Source organism: Leishmania infantum, chromosome 32, assembly GCF_000002875.2.
Source record: "Leishmania infantum JPCM5 genome chromosome 32".
In the NCBI taxonomy this organism is placed as follows: Eukaryota; Euglenozoa; class Kinetoplastea; order Trypanosomatida; family Trypanosomatidae; genus Leishmania; species Leishmania infantum.
This window is the reverse complement of record NC_009416.2, coordinates 688,406-704,024: the sequence shown is the minus strand read 5'-3', so window position 1 is coordinate 704,024 and position 15,619 is coordinate 688,406. Positions and strand designations below refer to the sequence as shown.

Here is a 15,619-nt window from a genome sequence, read left to right as displayed (position 1 = left end):
TGTGCCTGAGCAACCTTTCCCTACGATCTACAAGGCCTGCCCTTTTTTTCTTCTGCTTGTGTGTAACTTTCCCAATAGCAAGAGTGACATCACCCCGCTTTTGTTGCTGTTTGCACCACGGCTACATCCAACGGAGTCTATCTGGGTTGGGACAGGGCTGTGATGCTGTCGCCCGTTCTACTATATATTATGGCCCTTCTTGTTTCGCAGCGAGGCCTCTGTAAACCGCATGAAATGCGACAACAACAAGGGAGGGAGAGAACATGTATAAATATATATATATATATATATATTTATAACTTTGCTTCACGTCTGCCTTTCTGTTTCTTTTTTTTTTCTTGTGCGCCGTTACACACCTTCCCCCTCCTCCTCATGAGCTCATCGGTCACACCTCAAAACCAAAAAGAAAGAGAGGAAGCTACCTTTGCTGGTTCGCTTGTCTGTTCTGCTGGTTTCCTTTCTTGTATTGCATTCAGCAGCAGCAGCAGCGAGAGATTTTTCTTTTTTGCATTCTGGTTCTCTCGTTTCTGTTGTGCTTCCACATCTCTCTCTATGTGTGTGTGCCCGTGTGCATATGGCTTGGATGGTTGGGGTGTGGAGAGGGGGAGAGGGGCTCTACTTCACTTTCTGTTTCTCCCGATTGACTTGTCCCTTCTTTTCGCTCTTTCTCTCCGTCCCTTCTGTTTATCCTCGACAATTTTTCATTCGACGTTGCTTCACCCCTCACGGAGGCGGCTTCTCTCTTACCTTCTCTTTTCTCCGCTCTCTGTCCTCTTTCCTCACGCACGCCCTCGGCTGCTTTGGTTTGTGAAGGAAGCAGCAATACTGGACTCTTCTTCTGTGGTGAGGGGCGGACACCACGCCCCTCTGATGCTGTCGTGATGTGGATGTTGTTGCTATTCCGACTTTTGCTCAATAAACGGTTACGTCTGCCACGGGCATGTGGATTGAAGAAGCCGCGGAGTGCTCCATGCGGCCAAAGGCTCAGGGAAACGCGGCACGTGTCGGCAAGCCGTCCAGGCACCCCCCTCCCCGTGACGTCGGCGAACATGGAAGATGCAGACAACGAGTCACCTGGGCAGCAGCAGCAGCGTCGTTCTGAAACAGGCCCCGAAATCCCGCAATGCGAGCACTGCGCGCACGTGCTGCCAAACACAGACGGCACGGCTTATCGCATCCGAACAAGGCGTGCAGAGGGGAGAAGAGCACGAGTGATCGACGGAGAAGACGGAAAGAAATCCCATACCAATGAACCCCAAAACGCGTGGATGCAGAAACATGCGTCATTTCCTGTATTTGGCCGGACCGGCTGATGTGGCGAAGATATCGGAAGCATGACGAGAACCCCACGGCGTTGCGCTATCGAGCCCTCCAGGTCCAGCATGGGCGAGTCTCTACACCACGTGATGGATTAGAGCGGCTTTACGTGACGCAGAGGGATAGGTGTGGCACAAGGCAGGGCGTGCAGGGCCTCAGAGGGCCCTGACCTGAACCTGGACAGCATCCTCTTTGAGCTCACCCGGCATGCACGTGGAACACCCCCCCCTACTCAACGCATGGCAGACACTACGGCCCCCGCCCTCGCGCAGGAGACTGGACTCATCCAGCTGATATCAATGTATAAGGGGCACTCATGTTTGTCTGCTGTCGATCACGGTGCGCTGAGAAAGGATGGGGAAAGACAAGAGGAACCCGCTAGGGACATGGCCCGCCTCTGAGGCCGGCGGGCTCGGCCTAGACGACCAGGATTCAGCCCTATTCTTACAGCGATAGGGGACTTCTGTGGTTCTGTATGCGTGTATTTGTTAACTTTTTCGTGGTAGACTAACAGTGTAAAGAAAGAAAAGCAAAAGCCACCTGTCGTAGGTGTATGTGCGCCTCTTGCCATCATCATGTATGCGCCATCACCTCTGTAAAGGAGGGGGTGGCGGTGGTGGATCGCGCAGGATTTTGTCTTCGCTTCGGCGGCTCTATTCCTGTCTCTGGAGAAGCGATGACGTGGGCGACTGGCTGATGCGCAGTAGTGGTTACTGCCCGTGTTCAGCCCCTTGCCACTGCTGGTGCACTGCTCAGCTTTGACGGGCAGTGCATTGAGCTCAGATTCAAGGCTGTGCTCGTCGTGTGCATCGCCAGCTGTCTTCTCCCCCCTTCTTTCTTGTCGTTTCCGATTTCATGGGTTACAAACAACATGCACGGGGTCCCCCACCCCCACCCTCTTCGTGTGCCGCTACTCTGAGCGGTGCCCTACTCCCTGTCGTTGGCGCTTTTTTCCTTTGTGCTGTGTTTGCGTTCGCTTCGCTCCGTCGTGGAGCAAGTGTGGCGCAAAGGCTTCGTTTCGTTCTTGCAAGGTGCCCCGCGCCGCCGTTGTTCGTTTTCCTCTCGTTCCCTTTGCCTTCGAATTTGCTTCGCTTCCATGTCTAGTGCGCGACGCTCGCGCGGCCGCAACGGCAAGCTGGCAACATGCGAAACCTACTCGCGTGCCGACGAGGCGCTCTGGGACGATGCGTATTTGTTGAAGTTGTTCAATGAGCAACTCGACAATGCCAGCGCCGTGAAAGATGCTCATGAGGAGACGCAGGATGACGACGAATCCGTCCTGTCCACGGAAACCGAGAGATCGGACGGCGAGACGGGGCGTGTGGCCGCTTCGGCGACATCGTCAAGCACAGCCGCATCGGAGGGAGAGGTGCGAGTGCAACGGGGATCGATGTCGGCAAAGTCCGAGATGATTTCGCGCAGCTTCCCATCTTTGAATGGCCTTCCTGAGGACATTCAGGCACTTGTGCAGTCTTTCTACAACGCTGGGTTTGAGGCCGGCCGTTTTGTGGGTCGATCCAATGCATCCAAGAAGTGTGGCCGCAAACGCCATCGCTGACGCACAAGGTGTGCGTACCTGGCTAGGGCCCTCTGCAGGGCCGACGAGTGGGCGGGTGCCTTGTCGCGTGCATTCGGCGCGGACCTCCAGGGTGTCGGCGGCTTGCTCATTGCGCCTGCTGAACGAACTCGATGGAATCCCCTTCCCTCCGCTCCTCACGCGCGGCGTGTACATGGGAGGGCATCCGTGCACGCGGAGGTAGTGGTTTCAAAAAATTCTTTTCTGTGCGCGCGTCTGTGTGCCTTGCGCTTCCGCCGACTGTACTGCGGCAATTAGTGGATTGGGGGTGTGGGTCTGTCTGCACAGCGTTGTCATTGTCTGCCAAGCTCTGCCCGTCCCTGCAGGCGAAAAGCTTGCCTAGGGCACAAGCATGAAGACGAGGCCACCCAGCTCGATAGGTGATCATCCCTGCTTTTTCCAGGAGTCGCCCGTGAGACCTGGAATTCCGCGAGCACATCTTTCTGTGCCGTTTGAGCTACCCGTCGACCGCCTGCGCAGTGAGCGGAACGCTGTGTGCGATGTTGTTGGCGTGCCTGCAAGGAAGCCGAATCCAAGCGAAGCGCTCTTCTCTTTTTGTCCTCCCTGATTCACGAAGGCTCATGCATCTTTCACCTCCCCTTCTCTGTGCGCTCCCATCGACTCTGTGCGGCGAGCCGTACCATCCTGCCTCCTTGCAAGTGCTCCCTCGCCCTTTTTGGACGCTACGGCGCGCTTGCGTTCTACAAACGCAGGCAGAGACTCACGCGCTCTCGTCTCCCACCACCTCGTCGGCCGTCGGCGTCACGGCAATCTCGTGTGCTGGTACTTGTTTATGTATGGGAAGTTGTCAGCAGTAGCCCCATGCGCGGTAACTTGTACAGCCGGGGCTTTGACTCCATGAAGTCGCGCTCCGAGCGGCGCAAGGAGAAGCAAGCGAAGCTAGCCAAAACGAAGCGTGTTATTCGGCTCAAGAAGCGACTAGGCCGCATCGCGGCGCGCAAGTTCGCTGTTCAAGAAGACAGCCACATGACAGCGCTGATGGAATCATACATACTCCGCCGCAAGGCGGAGCGGGCGGCGGAGAAGGCGAAGGACGCACCAAAGGATGGCGCTGAGGCTTCCGGGGAAGGCGGCCTGGCGGGAAAGGGCAGTGGCGCGGAGGAGAGCGAGATGGATGAGGACGAGGGTAGCGACTCCTCCTCGCTTGGCAGCCGGGCGAACAGCGCGTTCGAAGTGGATGACGTTGACGAGGAGGAGGAGGAGCAAGAGGATATCGCCAGCTCCCGGCGTCGTGCTGTGCAATGCAGGCAAGCGGGCTATGCTCGTGGTGGCGGTGGCGCATGCCGTGGTACTACTCCACGCAGAGGTGGCGCATGTTTGGCAGCAAACAAGGATTCCACTGCACCTGGCGGCAAGCACGGGCGTGGTGGCGGTGCCGGTCGTCGCGGACAGGGTATTCGCGGTGGCCGCTCAGCTCAGCGCGGCGGCCGCGGCAGCGCCCGTGGCGGTCGGAGCTCGCACAATCGCCAGAATACCAGTAGAAACGGGAGCTTTCATGAGCGGTCTCGCAAGGTGCCCACTCGCTCCCTCTATTGAGCGCGGTGCCAGAGGCGGTGTGGGACTAAGGCAGGTGCAGTAGCCGGTGTAAGGACATCGCGCATCGATTGTTTTTCTCGTGGCGCACCAGAAACGGATGCTGCTCTGAGGCATCTGCAAAGGCGAATGCAGTGCGTGCGGGGAGGGGGCTCTTGTCCTCGGTCTTGAAGCTTGCCTCTTCCAGAGTGGTGTGGCCCTCCCCCCCCCCCGTACCAGCATGCGCACGTATGTGTACCCAGGTCCATGCGAGCCCGTGCTCCGTCGTTTCTCTTTGATTCTGTTTTGGTCTAAAGTACCGTTTAAAAAGACTATCACACCCCCTCGTCTCTCCAACGGCAACACGAGAAGACGAAAAAAAAGAACACGAAAAAAGAAAGAAAACGAACTTGGGATATCCGCGTATTGTGTTGTACGTTCCTTCTCTCGCTTCCAACCGTCGTCACGCATGCATATTGCAGATAGCATACCTCCGGGTGAGGATAGTGGCAGCGTGGTAACAAGAAAAGGTGCACTGCTGCCTGCTTTATTCTCGCGTGCGCCGACGTTTCTCAGAGAGTGAGAGGAGGTAGGCTCACAACCATGGTCGTCCACCTTCACCGTTGCACCTGTGCATGAGCACAGCTCAGCCTCCACCTTAGGCGTGGCTCCATGCGGTATAGATCGCTGCAGAAGCAGTATGCGTGCTTGTCCATCCCAACACAACGTCTCTGCTGGGCTTCTTGCCTCCTTTCTCCCCCTCCCTCCGTCTTCACCCCTCTTTCACACACACACACGCTCCCTCACTGTATCCTTCGTGCTTACGCGTGAGACTGCGTCCGACTGTTTATCCGCCCTCGTCCGAGATCCTTCTCTCTACGGGTTTTGGATTCCACTTCCGCTCGAGGTTCCACCCCCCGTGATATCGGAGTAGCAGACTTATCGAGGGCTCGGCAAGCGAGAGCTGATCCGTGTGGCGCGCACCAGCAGATCTGTTGTCTCGCTCAATTCTGATTCGAGCCTTGGCTTCAGAGGCTGTGTTTGTGTGTGCACGTTGAAAACTACTCACTGCGACTGAACTCCTACGGGGACCATCGAAGGGCACAATAACTACATAACTGTGGAAAATCTGCTGCATTTATCGGGCTTGCGTTTTCTCGCTGTGCGCGTGCCATCCCCTTTCGCAATGGCGGACCCTTCAACACCGGCACCACCGACGGAGACCCACTGCGGCCTCCTCGTCTTCGCGCTTCGCGATGTGCTGAGCCAACTGCCGCTTCCAGCACCCTTCGACGCTTCCGCGGTCTCGGCCAAGTGGCGATGCGTCCTCGCGCCGACAGCGGAGGCTGGAGCTGGGGCGTCATCGGAGGACCTCCTCCTCTCCGAAGAAGAGCTCATGCCGTACCTTGAGGCCGGGGTGCCCGTGCGTGCGAGCAAGATGCGTGCGGCGGCGGCCCACACCGCGTGTGGTCCAGATAGTCTACGCTGGCTGACTGACGCGCGTTGGGCTGCGTTCCCCAAGCCGCAGATTGCTTTACGTCGCGGCTGGGGAGCACCTGGAGTGGACATGCGCGTGTCCTCCTTTCACAAGATGATCTCCTCCTTCGAAGAGGTGTTTCACCACACTCGCGGTGTCGAGGTGCCGCTCAGTCTGCAAGAGCTGGAAGCGGTCGGTGCTGCTACTGCCCTGGTGCCATGTGACGTCTCGGAAGCGGAGGAGGTGCTGGACCTGCAGCTGTTTCACCGCAGCGATGGCTGTCCGCCAATCCCTGTCCTTGGTGAGCGCCTTTTATGGCCGTCGTTTGTCGCCGATGGGGCCGTTTGCGACCAGGCCACGTGGGTGTCACAACGGGGCATGGTGCGGCACTGGCACCTGAACGACTGCGGCGAGTTCGCGATGCAGGCCGCGCTGCCTTTACCAGTGGATCACAGCGACGATGGGGATGCAAAAGTGGGTCTCTCAGACCCGACACTACGATCACTTCCGTCGGCGTCGCCTTCGTCAGGGGGCAGCGGCACCACTGCGATGCGCATTCGATCTCTCTTGTATCCCGAGAGCACAGCAGCAGAAGCAGCAGTGTCGCCAGCGGCCCGGAGTGCCCATGTGCCGGCAATGCTGGCCATCTTCGCGCCGAAAGGCGGATATGATTGGGTGCTGCATGATGACGAGGCGAACATGCGCGGCAAGGTGGTGGCGCTGGACCTCTTCCAAACTCCGGACGAGGCGCTCCCGTGCGATGCTGCCCTCCTGCCAGTTCTCACGGTTGCAGTTCTTGAAAGCGGTGGGGCGCCGCTCATCGTTCCGCCAAACCTCGCGCAAACCTCGATCGCGTTGCGAGACTGCGTTGTCGTCGAGCAGCGCCGCATCTCAAATCTGTGGCTCGACGACGTCTCATACTTTCTCCACCGCTGCGCTCGATGGCAAGCGAGCCCCATCATATAAGCCTACCTTCAGCAAGATCTGCAGGACGACAGCTTTGTTGCAGGACAGGTGGTACCCTACCTGATCCGAGTCTTCGAGGAGCACGAGGAGGCGACGTCGTACCATGCAGCGATACGCCGGCGCTCCGTGCTCTCGCTGCATGCGCTGGCCGTCAACCAAGAGCACTACGGTCTCTCTGACAGCTCTCGCGCCGCACTTGATCGTCTTCTCCACGGCGGCAACCCGGAGATGCACGCGGTGCTACAGAGCGCTCCGTACTGTGCCTCGCCCAGCGCAGAAGCTCCAGCCACCATGGAGGAATGGCTGGCCGTGTACTGGGGGATGAGCTGGTGCTGGCCAAAGGCAGGGTGCGTCCTCCGCGTCCCCAGCATCGTGCACCCGCTCAGCGCGCGGTTGACGCCTTTCCAGCAGAAGGCCCAGTACCTCCCAGTCGTGTACCCGCCAATGACCTGCAGCCCCGTGTACGGCAGTGAGAAGGACTCGGTGGAGGCGACGGTGCAGCAGTATTTTGAGATGAAGGAGCTGGAGGCCAAGCCGAAGGAGCTGATGGCGTTCCTGCGAACGCGCAAGGTGGCCAAGGATGAGCTCCTCGATGACCTCTTTTGAGCTGTGTGCCGGCCCGGTGGTGTTGCACATTTCCGGTAAAAGGCAGGAGAAAGAAGGTTCTCGTCGCCCGCGTATTTATCCTGCAGGCGTGGGTACGGTCACGGATACAAGTCTGCAGCAGCGAGCCGGTAATGGGCGAGGAAGAGAGGCAGGTGGCTGATGTCTTGCTGCGTCTTCTTCTCTCCATCCCGTTCTCCGGCGATATGCAAGTGGAACTCCGAGTAACGCCCATTCACACACCGCGGTGAAATTCAACGAACAGCAGCACGACACGCATCCATGATTCACGAGCGCACCACCGTGCTCGTGCTAGTGGTTGCCCTGCCAGGGGCCTGAAGATGGTGCGATGGGGTCTAATGTCGCGCCTGCTCCCTCCTCCTCCTCTCCGGCGCACCTCGTCCTTTGAGCCCAGGATAGTGATGCGCACCCTTCCCAGATCTGAGCGCTCTGCCAGTAGGCGAACACGCGAAAGTGCGCGGTTGTGTACGGGTCTGTGAGACTCCTTTCGCACGCACCGGCATAGGCAGCGGCTCTCCTTTGGGCTGCTGTCGTTCTGTTTGGTGCGCCTCGCACGTTGCCCTTTATTTCCTTCCTTGCGTCTCCTGCTGCATCTCACCTTTTTGCCCCCTTCTCCCTCTCTCTCCCTCTCCCCTCTCTCTCTCTGGTGGTGATGCAGGCTACGAAGGCGCAGCTCTACTCTGTGCGGGTATCAGCACCGTTGCCGGCGACGGTGTGCATCTCATTAGTCATTGCCGTCACTTGGGCTCGCACAGTCCGACAGCGGCGCGACAATGCGCAACTTGGTGGAAGAAGCAGAGGCGGAGTATGAGCAGCTTGGCAGGGAGCGACGCGACGTAGCTGTGCTCAAGCTTCCCCCCCGCGACTTTGATTTCCTCACCGCGCAGGAGATCTCGGTGATTCCTGTTCACGTCATTGAGGCGCAGCGAGAAGAGCGGCGCCGCCACGGCACGGTGAACCGCGACACCTCGCTCTGCGACTTCATTAAGTCCATCGGCCTTGAGGAGGCGGACATCGAGGACCCTGTGAACGGGTACAGTGTCCTGCACATCAAGGAGTCAACGCGCGCCTACTTTGGTGAGCAGGAGGAAGAGGTGTATCGCGTCTTCCGCAATAACATGATCCGCTACACCGAAGACGCGGACTGGCTAAAGCACATGAACTTCCTCGGCGGCCAGACGGCAGATGAGTGCGAGCGGCAGCGCTACCTTGACCGCAACGCGCAAGCGGCGTCGGACGGGGGATTGATGGTGCCCGTCACTACCTACAAGCAGGCGTTCTTCGCGAAGAAGTCGAAGAAGGAGGACGAGTGAAGCAGAAAAAATGGAAAGAGCCCACGCACATACACATCTGCTTTTTCGTGTGCTCTACATGGCGGTCGGCCTTTCAGCGATGTATGATAGTTCTGCTTTGCCGGCATGTTGCCAGAATCCCTGTTCAGTTCTTTTGCAGTGGCAAGCAACCCTCAGGGTGTTGCATCCCGCCACGAACCCTTTTCTTGTCTCTCTGCCCACCGTCCAATCACCCTCCTGCTTCCAAGCACATCAACCCCCTTCCCCCGTTCGAAGCCGGCTGTCGGTGCAGCAGCTGAAGAGTCGGGGAACAGTCGGTATGTGTGTGTGTTCGTGTGTGGCGACTGCCCATGGACGTCCAAACGGCACACGGTCAGAGACAGAGAAGAAAGGCTCACAAAGGAAGTGCTGTTTTTCCCTTTTAGTCTTCTGCACAGGCTCTCTTTCTCTCTCTCCTTCCGAGGTGAGCCGGACCAAAATGTGCTGGCCGATGATTCCACGAGTGCACTGGTGGCTAACGCACTTGAGGTGCCAAAGTTGCCACCCCCTCCCGCGCCCTGTCCATTCACGGCGTTTGTTTCTCGTGCCTTTGGCGGCTGCATTTCGCGTTGAGCTGAATGCTGCGACCACCAGGAGTGACGGCGTCTTTTTCTGTTCATGTGATTTACGTATCCTCTCCAAGGTTGTTTCTCCTCTTCTCATCCCCCGTCCTCTTCCTCGCTGTGTGGACTGCCAAGAGGAATTTTTTTCTTTCGGACGCGGGCTCGGCTCACCTCGCTCCGTCCGCCACTGCAGAAGGAGCTTCACCAGCGCAGGCCATGAGACGCTTTCTGCCGAGCTCTGTGGCGGCGTCGTGTGCGGGGCGCGTCCTGCAATACGCCGCTGAATGGTACCACATGCCGGGCTGGAAAACGCAATCCAGCACGAAGGATGCCCGGTCGCGTGAACAACGCGATAGGGACCGGAAGGCGCGTCAAATCGAGAAGCTGCCCCGCCCAGAGGCACTGCACGACTTTCAATACCCGTATGAGAAAACGATTCTGTCGGACAGCATGTTCGAGTACCCTGTGTATGAGACGGAGCTCGACACACCGCATCTCTTCAACTTGACCCCGCCGCCGGATTTTTTCATTTACTGGAACGCTACCGATTTCGAGCGAACGGCCTACCCGCCGGTTCCCGAAGACGACCACCGCGTGCTCGTGCCATCGTCGCAGTCGCCACGCTGGATCGAGCATCGCGCCTGCCTGCTGCGGTACCTGCGCAAGCACGAGATCATGCCGCACTACGTCCCGCATATCCACGCCAACGTGAACCTCTCTGTTGTCTTTCCAGGTCAGTACAACACACGTGCACGGCTCACGGACGAGAACGGGGACAAGATTCCGCCGCCGCCGGCGCAGACGAAGATGACGCCGCGCAATTTTTGGTTCACGGCGCATTGCGGCAACTACATGGAGCTGACAGACGTTCAGCAACCACCGAGCGTCTTCCTTTTTGAGGAAGCGCCTGCCGCCGCGAGCGCAGCTAGCAATGCTGGAGAAGCAGCTGATGCGACTCGCAAGCAGTCTTCACACGCGGCTGTGAACTACTACACGTTTATCATGCTTTCCCCTGACTACCCGTATCGCGTGCCACTCTCGCACGATCGGCAGAGGGCTGATCGTGGCTTTTTCCTTAACTACATGGTAGCTAATCTGAGAGCTCCGCAAGCGTTTCCCACGGTGGACGGCGCGGTCGTGGACACGGAGGGTCTGCATAGCAAGGGGGACGTTGTTGTCCCCTACGTTGCCCCGCTGCCCACCGAGGACGCAGGAACGACGCGGCATCTGTGCCTTCTCTTCAAGCAAACCAACCACGTGCCACACGTGAAGCCGATGACAGCCACCGAGGAGCAGCGGGACTTCCCCCTAGCTCAGCGCAGCAATTACCGCCTGCACAGTGCTCTCACGAAGCAGTCCGGGCTGAAGGTGCTACCAAGCGCTTCAGCGGCCTGCTTAGCCAGCCTGCGCGCCGTCGAGGGGGCGATCCCGGCAGACCCTTGCGCCGTTACCTTCTTCACCACCAAGTGGGACATTCAGGTCCAGGAGTACTATGAGAAAGTCGGGCTACCTGAACCGGCGGCGCCAGTCGACGAGGAAATCGAGGCTCTCCTAGAGTTCCACGCGATGCGACCAGAGAAGCTGCGCGTGCGCGCGCGCCACCGCCCAGATGGGTCGGTAAACATGGGCGATGACCCGCACTTCTGGGCTCAGGCGCTACCAACGCGCAGCATGGACGGGAGCATGCAGCGTGGTTTGGGGTGGTCGCGGCGTACGACGATGGGGGCCAACGGTGTACCTGTGGTGTATCCGCACTGAGCAGCTGCGCAGATGGGAGGTGTATCTAGCGGCGGCAGTAGCAGCGTATGAGCTCTGTTTAGCGGTGGCGGCGCATCCGTTCGCGTACCGTGTTTAAGAAAATGCCGGAACTGCGGGGCACTGCCCAGCGAAAGCTCCTGCGTCATTGTGGCCAGCACGGCGATGGCAATGTTGCGCCTGTCACCGTCCGCACGTGTAGGTGTGTGCAGGTGTGTGTGTGTGTGTCCGCGTGCCACAATCCAGGCTTGGATCTTGCTGTTTCTTGCGCTGCCGGCTTTTTTTTCTCCTTTTCTCGCTTGGGGGGGGGGGGACGGCGGGGACGTGTTTTTCAAGCGGAAGAGGTGCGCCCTCTTTTTCTCTTACACAAAGCAAGGGCAACCGCCCATGGCAACACCGGAAAGGCGCTGTTGGGCGCGTGGTGGCGACTCAGAGTTGGAGAGCCTCGTGTGCGCTCGTGCCCCTCCGAGGGGGTCTCCTCGACGTATCTCAGCTAAAGGTAAGACAAGCGTGCTCTGAGCATTAAACGTTCAGCGCACGCTGATGCTCGTGCTTCTGTTTTCTCTGCGTTTGAGCCATAATGACGGAGATAGGCGGGGAGGAGGGAGGGGGAGAGGGTGGTGGCGATGCAGCCCTGCACGGGGCGCTGTGTGCGTTGAGAGATACGTGCGAACTACTACTGGTGTCATTCGTGTGAGAGTGCAGCTCTTGCACTCTCTCTATTTCGCACTCACACACAAGCGGGCCGGAGAAGAAGAATCGTCGCATGGCTTCCCGATCGTCTCCAGAAGTCTCCGTCTCTCTGAGTCCCGTGCTCAAACCTTCTCGTCGTTCAATGTTTTTCCCCCTTTTCTTGCCACATGGCCGTTCTCACTCTCTCTCTCCACTTTTCGCATGCCTTGCTGGCGAGCGTAACCATACGAAAGCGCAATGAATGCATCATTCGTTGGACGTCGAGCTCACTTTCTTACGAATTCACGCACGCACAGAAGGACGGGAGCGCGCCTCTGCCTTTCTGTGTGCTAGCGCACTGCATCCGTCACCGAGCGACCCGTTAAGTAGATTCGGGTCTCTGCGCACTCCTCTTCTGCCCTTGGACCAGTTACACCCATGCAGCGTCCCACCGCAGCTAGATGTAGCGACAGGCGAGAGTCGTCTGCTGCCAGCCGCAAACTCGTGAAGAAGCCCCACAGCCTGATGGACGAGCTGCCTCCTCGTCCACCTAGCCCGTACAAGTGGAAGCAGCACCGACAACATGACGGCCACCACATCTCCATCACCGCGTCCTTCATGCGCGGGCGGCGGAACATGCGAGCAGGAGCTGCCGCCATTTCTGCCGTCGCGGCATCTCCGTTCCCTTTGGACGGTGCGACGAGAGCAGCCAAGTCCAGTCCTGCCTTTCCAATGCGCGCGCTAGTCGTTGCAGGCACACACGACAGCGATGCTGCGGAGGGCAATGGCGACGACGAGGCTATCTTCGAACTTTTCTTTCGCGAGGCGCAGTTCCACTATCACATCTCCGCAGAGGAGAACATGCGTAACCACCTTCTCGCCGGCGAGGAGGTTGCTTTCACAAACCTGATCATTGAGGCCTTGCAGGCGCGCGCCGAGCTGCTAGCTGGAGACGAGGCAGCAGAGCTGGTGATCAGGGACGCACAGAAGCGGGCAGAGGAGCGGCAAGCCATGATGAAGGGGATCGAGAAAAATGTGGCCCTTCGGCTGCACGACGAGCGCATGGCACAGTTGTTGGCTATCGAGTTTGAGGCGCTGCTCCCGGCACACGCTGCGGGCTGCGAGCGCATCCTTCGTGAGCAGGCCGCCGACCTTGGCGAAGTGTTTCGCTGGCACAAAGAGAACCGCCCTCTCGGGGCCGGGTGCTTCATCAAATCCCCAGGGGAGGATTCTCGCCTCACGGACGCCCGCCGCGGTACCGGTGCGGCAAAGTTTCTAGGGAGCAGATTAGCACTGGCAAAAGGCTCTCATCGTGCCTCGTGTGCGCGCAGCTCCCGAGCCTACTTGGCCCAGTTGCTACAGAAAAGTACGTCGAGCTGCTGTACCGCCGCTGCGCTTGGCCCCCTGGCGATCAACACGGGCGAGGACCCGGCGCCGCTGTTGGATGGGACGCTGCCGGTGACGGATGAGGCTCTCTTTCAGGAGGAGGGGCGGGCGCGCCTGCAGGCAGCGAAGGATCGGCGCTACGTAGAGCTTCGAGGGCTGCGCGCTGTGATCGATGTTCAGGAGGCGGCGGCTGCGGCGCGCGAGAATGTGCTGGAGGAGGAGGCGATGTGCCGGATGCAAATCACGCGCCTCGAAGTGGACGGTATGTACGCTGCCCAGGAGGCGACTCGGGAGCGGAAGAAGCGTGAGGCTAGCGCGGACGCTGCTACGGCGCGCCGTGCAGCACAGAAGAAAGAAGTCAAGGAGCGCCTGCTGCGTCAGCGCGCGCGCCCGCTACCTGAGCCAGACGACGGCATGGGTGGTGACCCGTGCGTGCAGCCGCACGTTTCGAGAAAGAGCACCGAGGAGGGTGCGCATCCTCCCAAAGACCAGGCAGCGATTGCGGAGGCAGGCGCGCTAGAGCAGCCGAGTCCGCAGAGCTCCTCCTCCACCGTACCGGACAACTTCTCTCCGCTGAGCGGGGCGTTGGCGGAGGGTGCAAGCACGACGGCAGAAGCCAACGCCGATGAAGTTGATGACCTGGCGTACCTGCGTTTGGTCACAGGCGAGATTACAGATCCGGAAGCGTGCAAGCAACTCAGCGCGCTGGCGAAACGTGAAGTCGACGAGGCAATGCAGAACGCAGAGTAGGGAGGATTTAGGTCTTTGTGGATGTCGCTGAAGACTAGGCCGTCGAAAGGGGCTTACAAACCTGCGGGCGGGTGTGTCTGTCTCTGTCTGACGTGCGCGAGCTCTGACGCACATTTGAAGACATAACTGCACAATCACGCGCACATTTTCCGAGCCTCCTTTGGAACTTGCTGCTCACCTTTCTGTTGTGTCTCTTTTCTTGTGTGTGTGTGTGTGTGTGTGAGGACTGAAGCATCGATGATGTATGTGAAGACTCAAGTCCTCTTTCAGCCTCTTTGTTGCCCTCCCCCACTCCTCTTCCCCTTACCCCACAACCACCACCTAACTCACGGTTATCTCGAGCCTTGCCATCGGCGTCCTCCTGCACTTTGAACGGCGTGTTAGGAATTGCCGAGAGCAACGGCCACCCCGCCTTCGCTTCTTGTTTTCTCTTGCCATCACGTGCACATGTAGACTATTATGCCACCGCACCAAACTCGTGACGCAGCTGCTGCTTCTTGTTTGTTTCGCTGTGCGCATCTTTTTCCGGGTCTTTTATTTATATTTCTGTTTCGTTCGTCTCCTTCCCCGCCCCTCCCCTCGATCTGTTTACCGCCGCTGTGAGTCATTCCTGCAGTGTGCCGCGCTCTCGATTTTTTTTTTCGCTGTATCTTCGTTTTGTATGCCTTATGTTGATGTTGGTGTCTCGTGTTTGCGGCATCCTCCTCCGCACTCCCACCTTCTGTTTCGTGGTGGTGGTAGGTGGCTTTGCCTTATGGACCTCACCTCTGGTGACCCTCGTTCGTCCTCGATAGGCTCTCGCTTATGGCCACCCCGACCTCCATCACCTCTCTTTCTTGCTCAGCGCACACCCCGCGTATGTATATATATATGCATAGGCGCGCATGTGTGTCTCCTGTGTCAGTCTGCCAGTTGTCCTTCTCATTTGTCCATGTACCCTTCGCCATCTGATGACGAAAGAGAGAGAGGGGGGTATACGTGTATGTACATATGCATATGTGTACGTATGTGCGTATGCACATATTCCTTCCAGCTCTCAAGTACCCTTCTCTGTCTCGTTGATGTATTTCTCCCCCGTCTTTGGAACGTGTGCATCTCTGCCTTGTTGCCGGGCTGTGCTACGCAGGGCAGAAAATGAGACAAAAGCGTCGCCCAGATGAATGAACACAGCAACGCCCATCGGCCCCCACACACACACACACGCACATGAGAACGGCGTCTGTGCCAACGAAAAGGCGATGACCGCACAAAAGCGGATGCCCTACTCAACGCTTGGCCATGCGCGCACATGACGTGTGTACTGGCGCAGCAGGATCATGTCTCGGCTGCATGTGTGGTGTCTCTCCATCAAGAGTTGCCTGAGTGGAAGTTTTGGCGGTTGGAGGCAAGCAGCATGTGAGTGGGAATCCCCACACACGCACGCATGCTTCGTCTCCAAAGCTGGCTTTGCATTTCTGGCCGCAGCCCAGCATCGATGAGTGCCTTGCTTTCCTTTGTGACAGAGGTGCGCGGGCAAGAGCCCAGCTCCTTGACCTATGCTTCCCCGAACCCTCTTCGTCTTACGGCATGACCCTTCTCTTCTTTGCGACTTTGATCGCCTTCATTCGCCTCTCTCTGCGCTGCTGGGAGAAGCCACTGCACCTTCAGCATCCTCACTGAGGCCCCTCCC

The 15,619-nt window shown here is 58.5% G+C and overlaps 5 protein-coding genes and 1 pseudogene across 6 annotated transcripts; all 6 read left to right on the top strand.

Moving 5' to 3' along the window:
* Nucleotides 1-2,413: 2,413 nt before the first annotated feature.
* On the top strand, nucleotides 2,414-2,875 carry LINJ_32_1890 (conserved hypothetical protein; the record flags this gene model as incomplete). Its single annotated transcript, XM_001467827.1, has 1 exon — nucleotides 2,414-2,875. The coding sequence occupies one exon, from the start codon at nucleotides 2,414-2,416 to the stop codon at nucleotides 2,873-2,875; it is 462 nt and encodes a 153-aa protein (XP_001467864.1).
* An 840-nt stretch (nucleotides 2,876-3,715) lies between these two features.
* Nucleotides 3,716-4,450, top strand: LINJ_32_1880 (conserved hypothetical protein; the record flags this gene model as incomplete). Its single annotated transcript, XM_001467826.1, has 1 exon — nucleotides 3,716-4,450. One exon carries the CDS (start codon nucleotides 3,716-3,718, stop codon nucleotides 4,448-4,450), a length of 735 nt encoding a protein of 244 aa, XP_001467863.1.
* Nucleotides 4,451-5,612: 1,162 nt separating this feature from the next.
* On the top strand, nucleotides 5,613-7,475 carry LINJ_32_1870 (annotated as a pseudogene). Its single transcript has one exon. A coding segment is annotated over exon 1 (1,863 nt).
* A 791-nt stretch (nucleotides 7,476-8,266) lies between these two features.
* Nucleotides 8,267-8,806, top strand: LINJ_32_1860 (conserved hypothetical protein; the record flags this gene model as incomplete). The annotated part of the gene is made up of 1 exon (XM_001467825.1): nucleotides 8,267-8,806. One exon carries the CDS (start codon nucleotides 8,267-8,269, stop codon nucleotides 8,804-8,806), a length of 540 nt encoding a protein of 179 aa, XP_001467862.1.
* Nucleotides 8,807-9,603: 797 nt separating this feature from the next.
* On the top strand, nucleotides 9,604-11,145 carry LINJ_32_1850 (conserved hypothetical protein; the record flags this gene model as incomplete). Its single annotated transcript, XM_001467824.1, has 1 exon — nucleotides 9,604-11,145. One exon carries the CDS (start codon nucleotides 9,604-9,606, stop codon nucleotides 11,143-11,145), a length of 1,542 nt encoding a protein of 513 aa, XP_001467861.1.
* A 1,305-nt stretch (nucleotides 11,146-12,450) lies between these two features.
* LINJ_32_1840 (conserved hypothetical protein) lies at nucleotides 12,451-13,950 on the top strand (the record flags this gene model as incomplete). The annotated part of the gene is made up of 1 exon (XM_001467823.1): nucleotides 12,451-13,950. One exon carries the CDS (start codon nucleotides 12,451-12,453, stop codon nucleotides 13,948-13,950), a length of 1,500 nt encoding a protein of 499 aa, XP_001467860.1.
* Nucleotides 13,951-15,619: the final 1,669 nt, after the last annotated feature.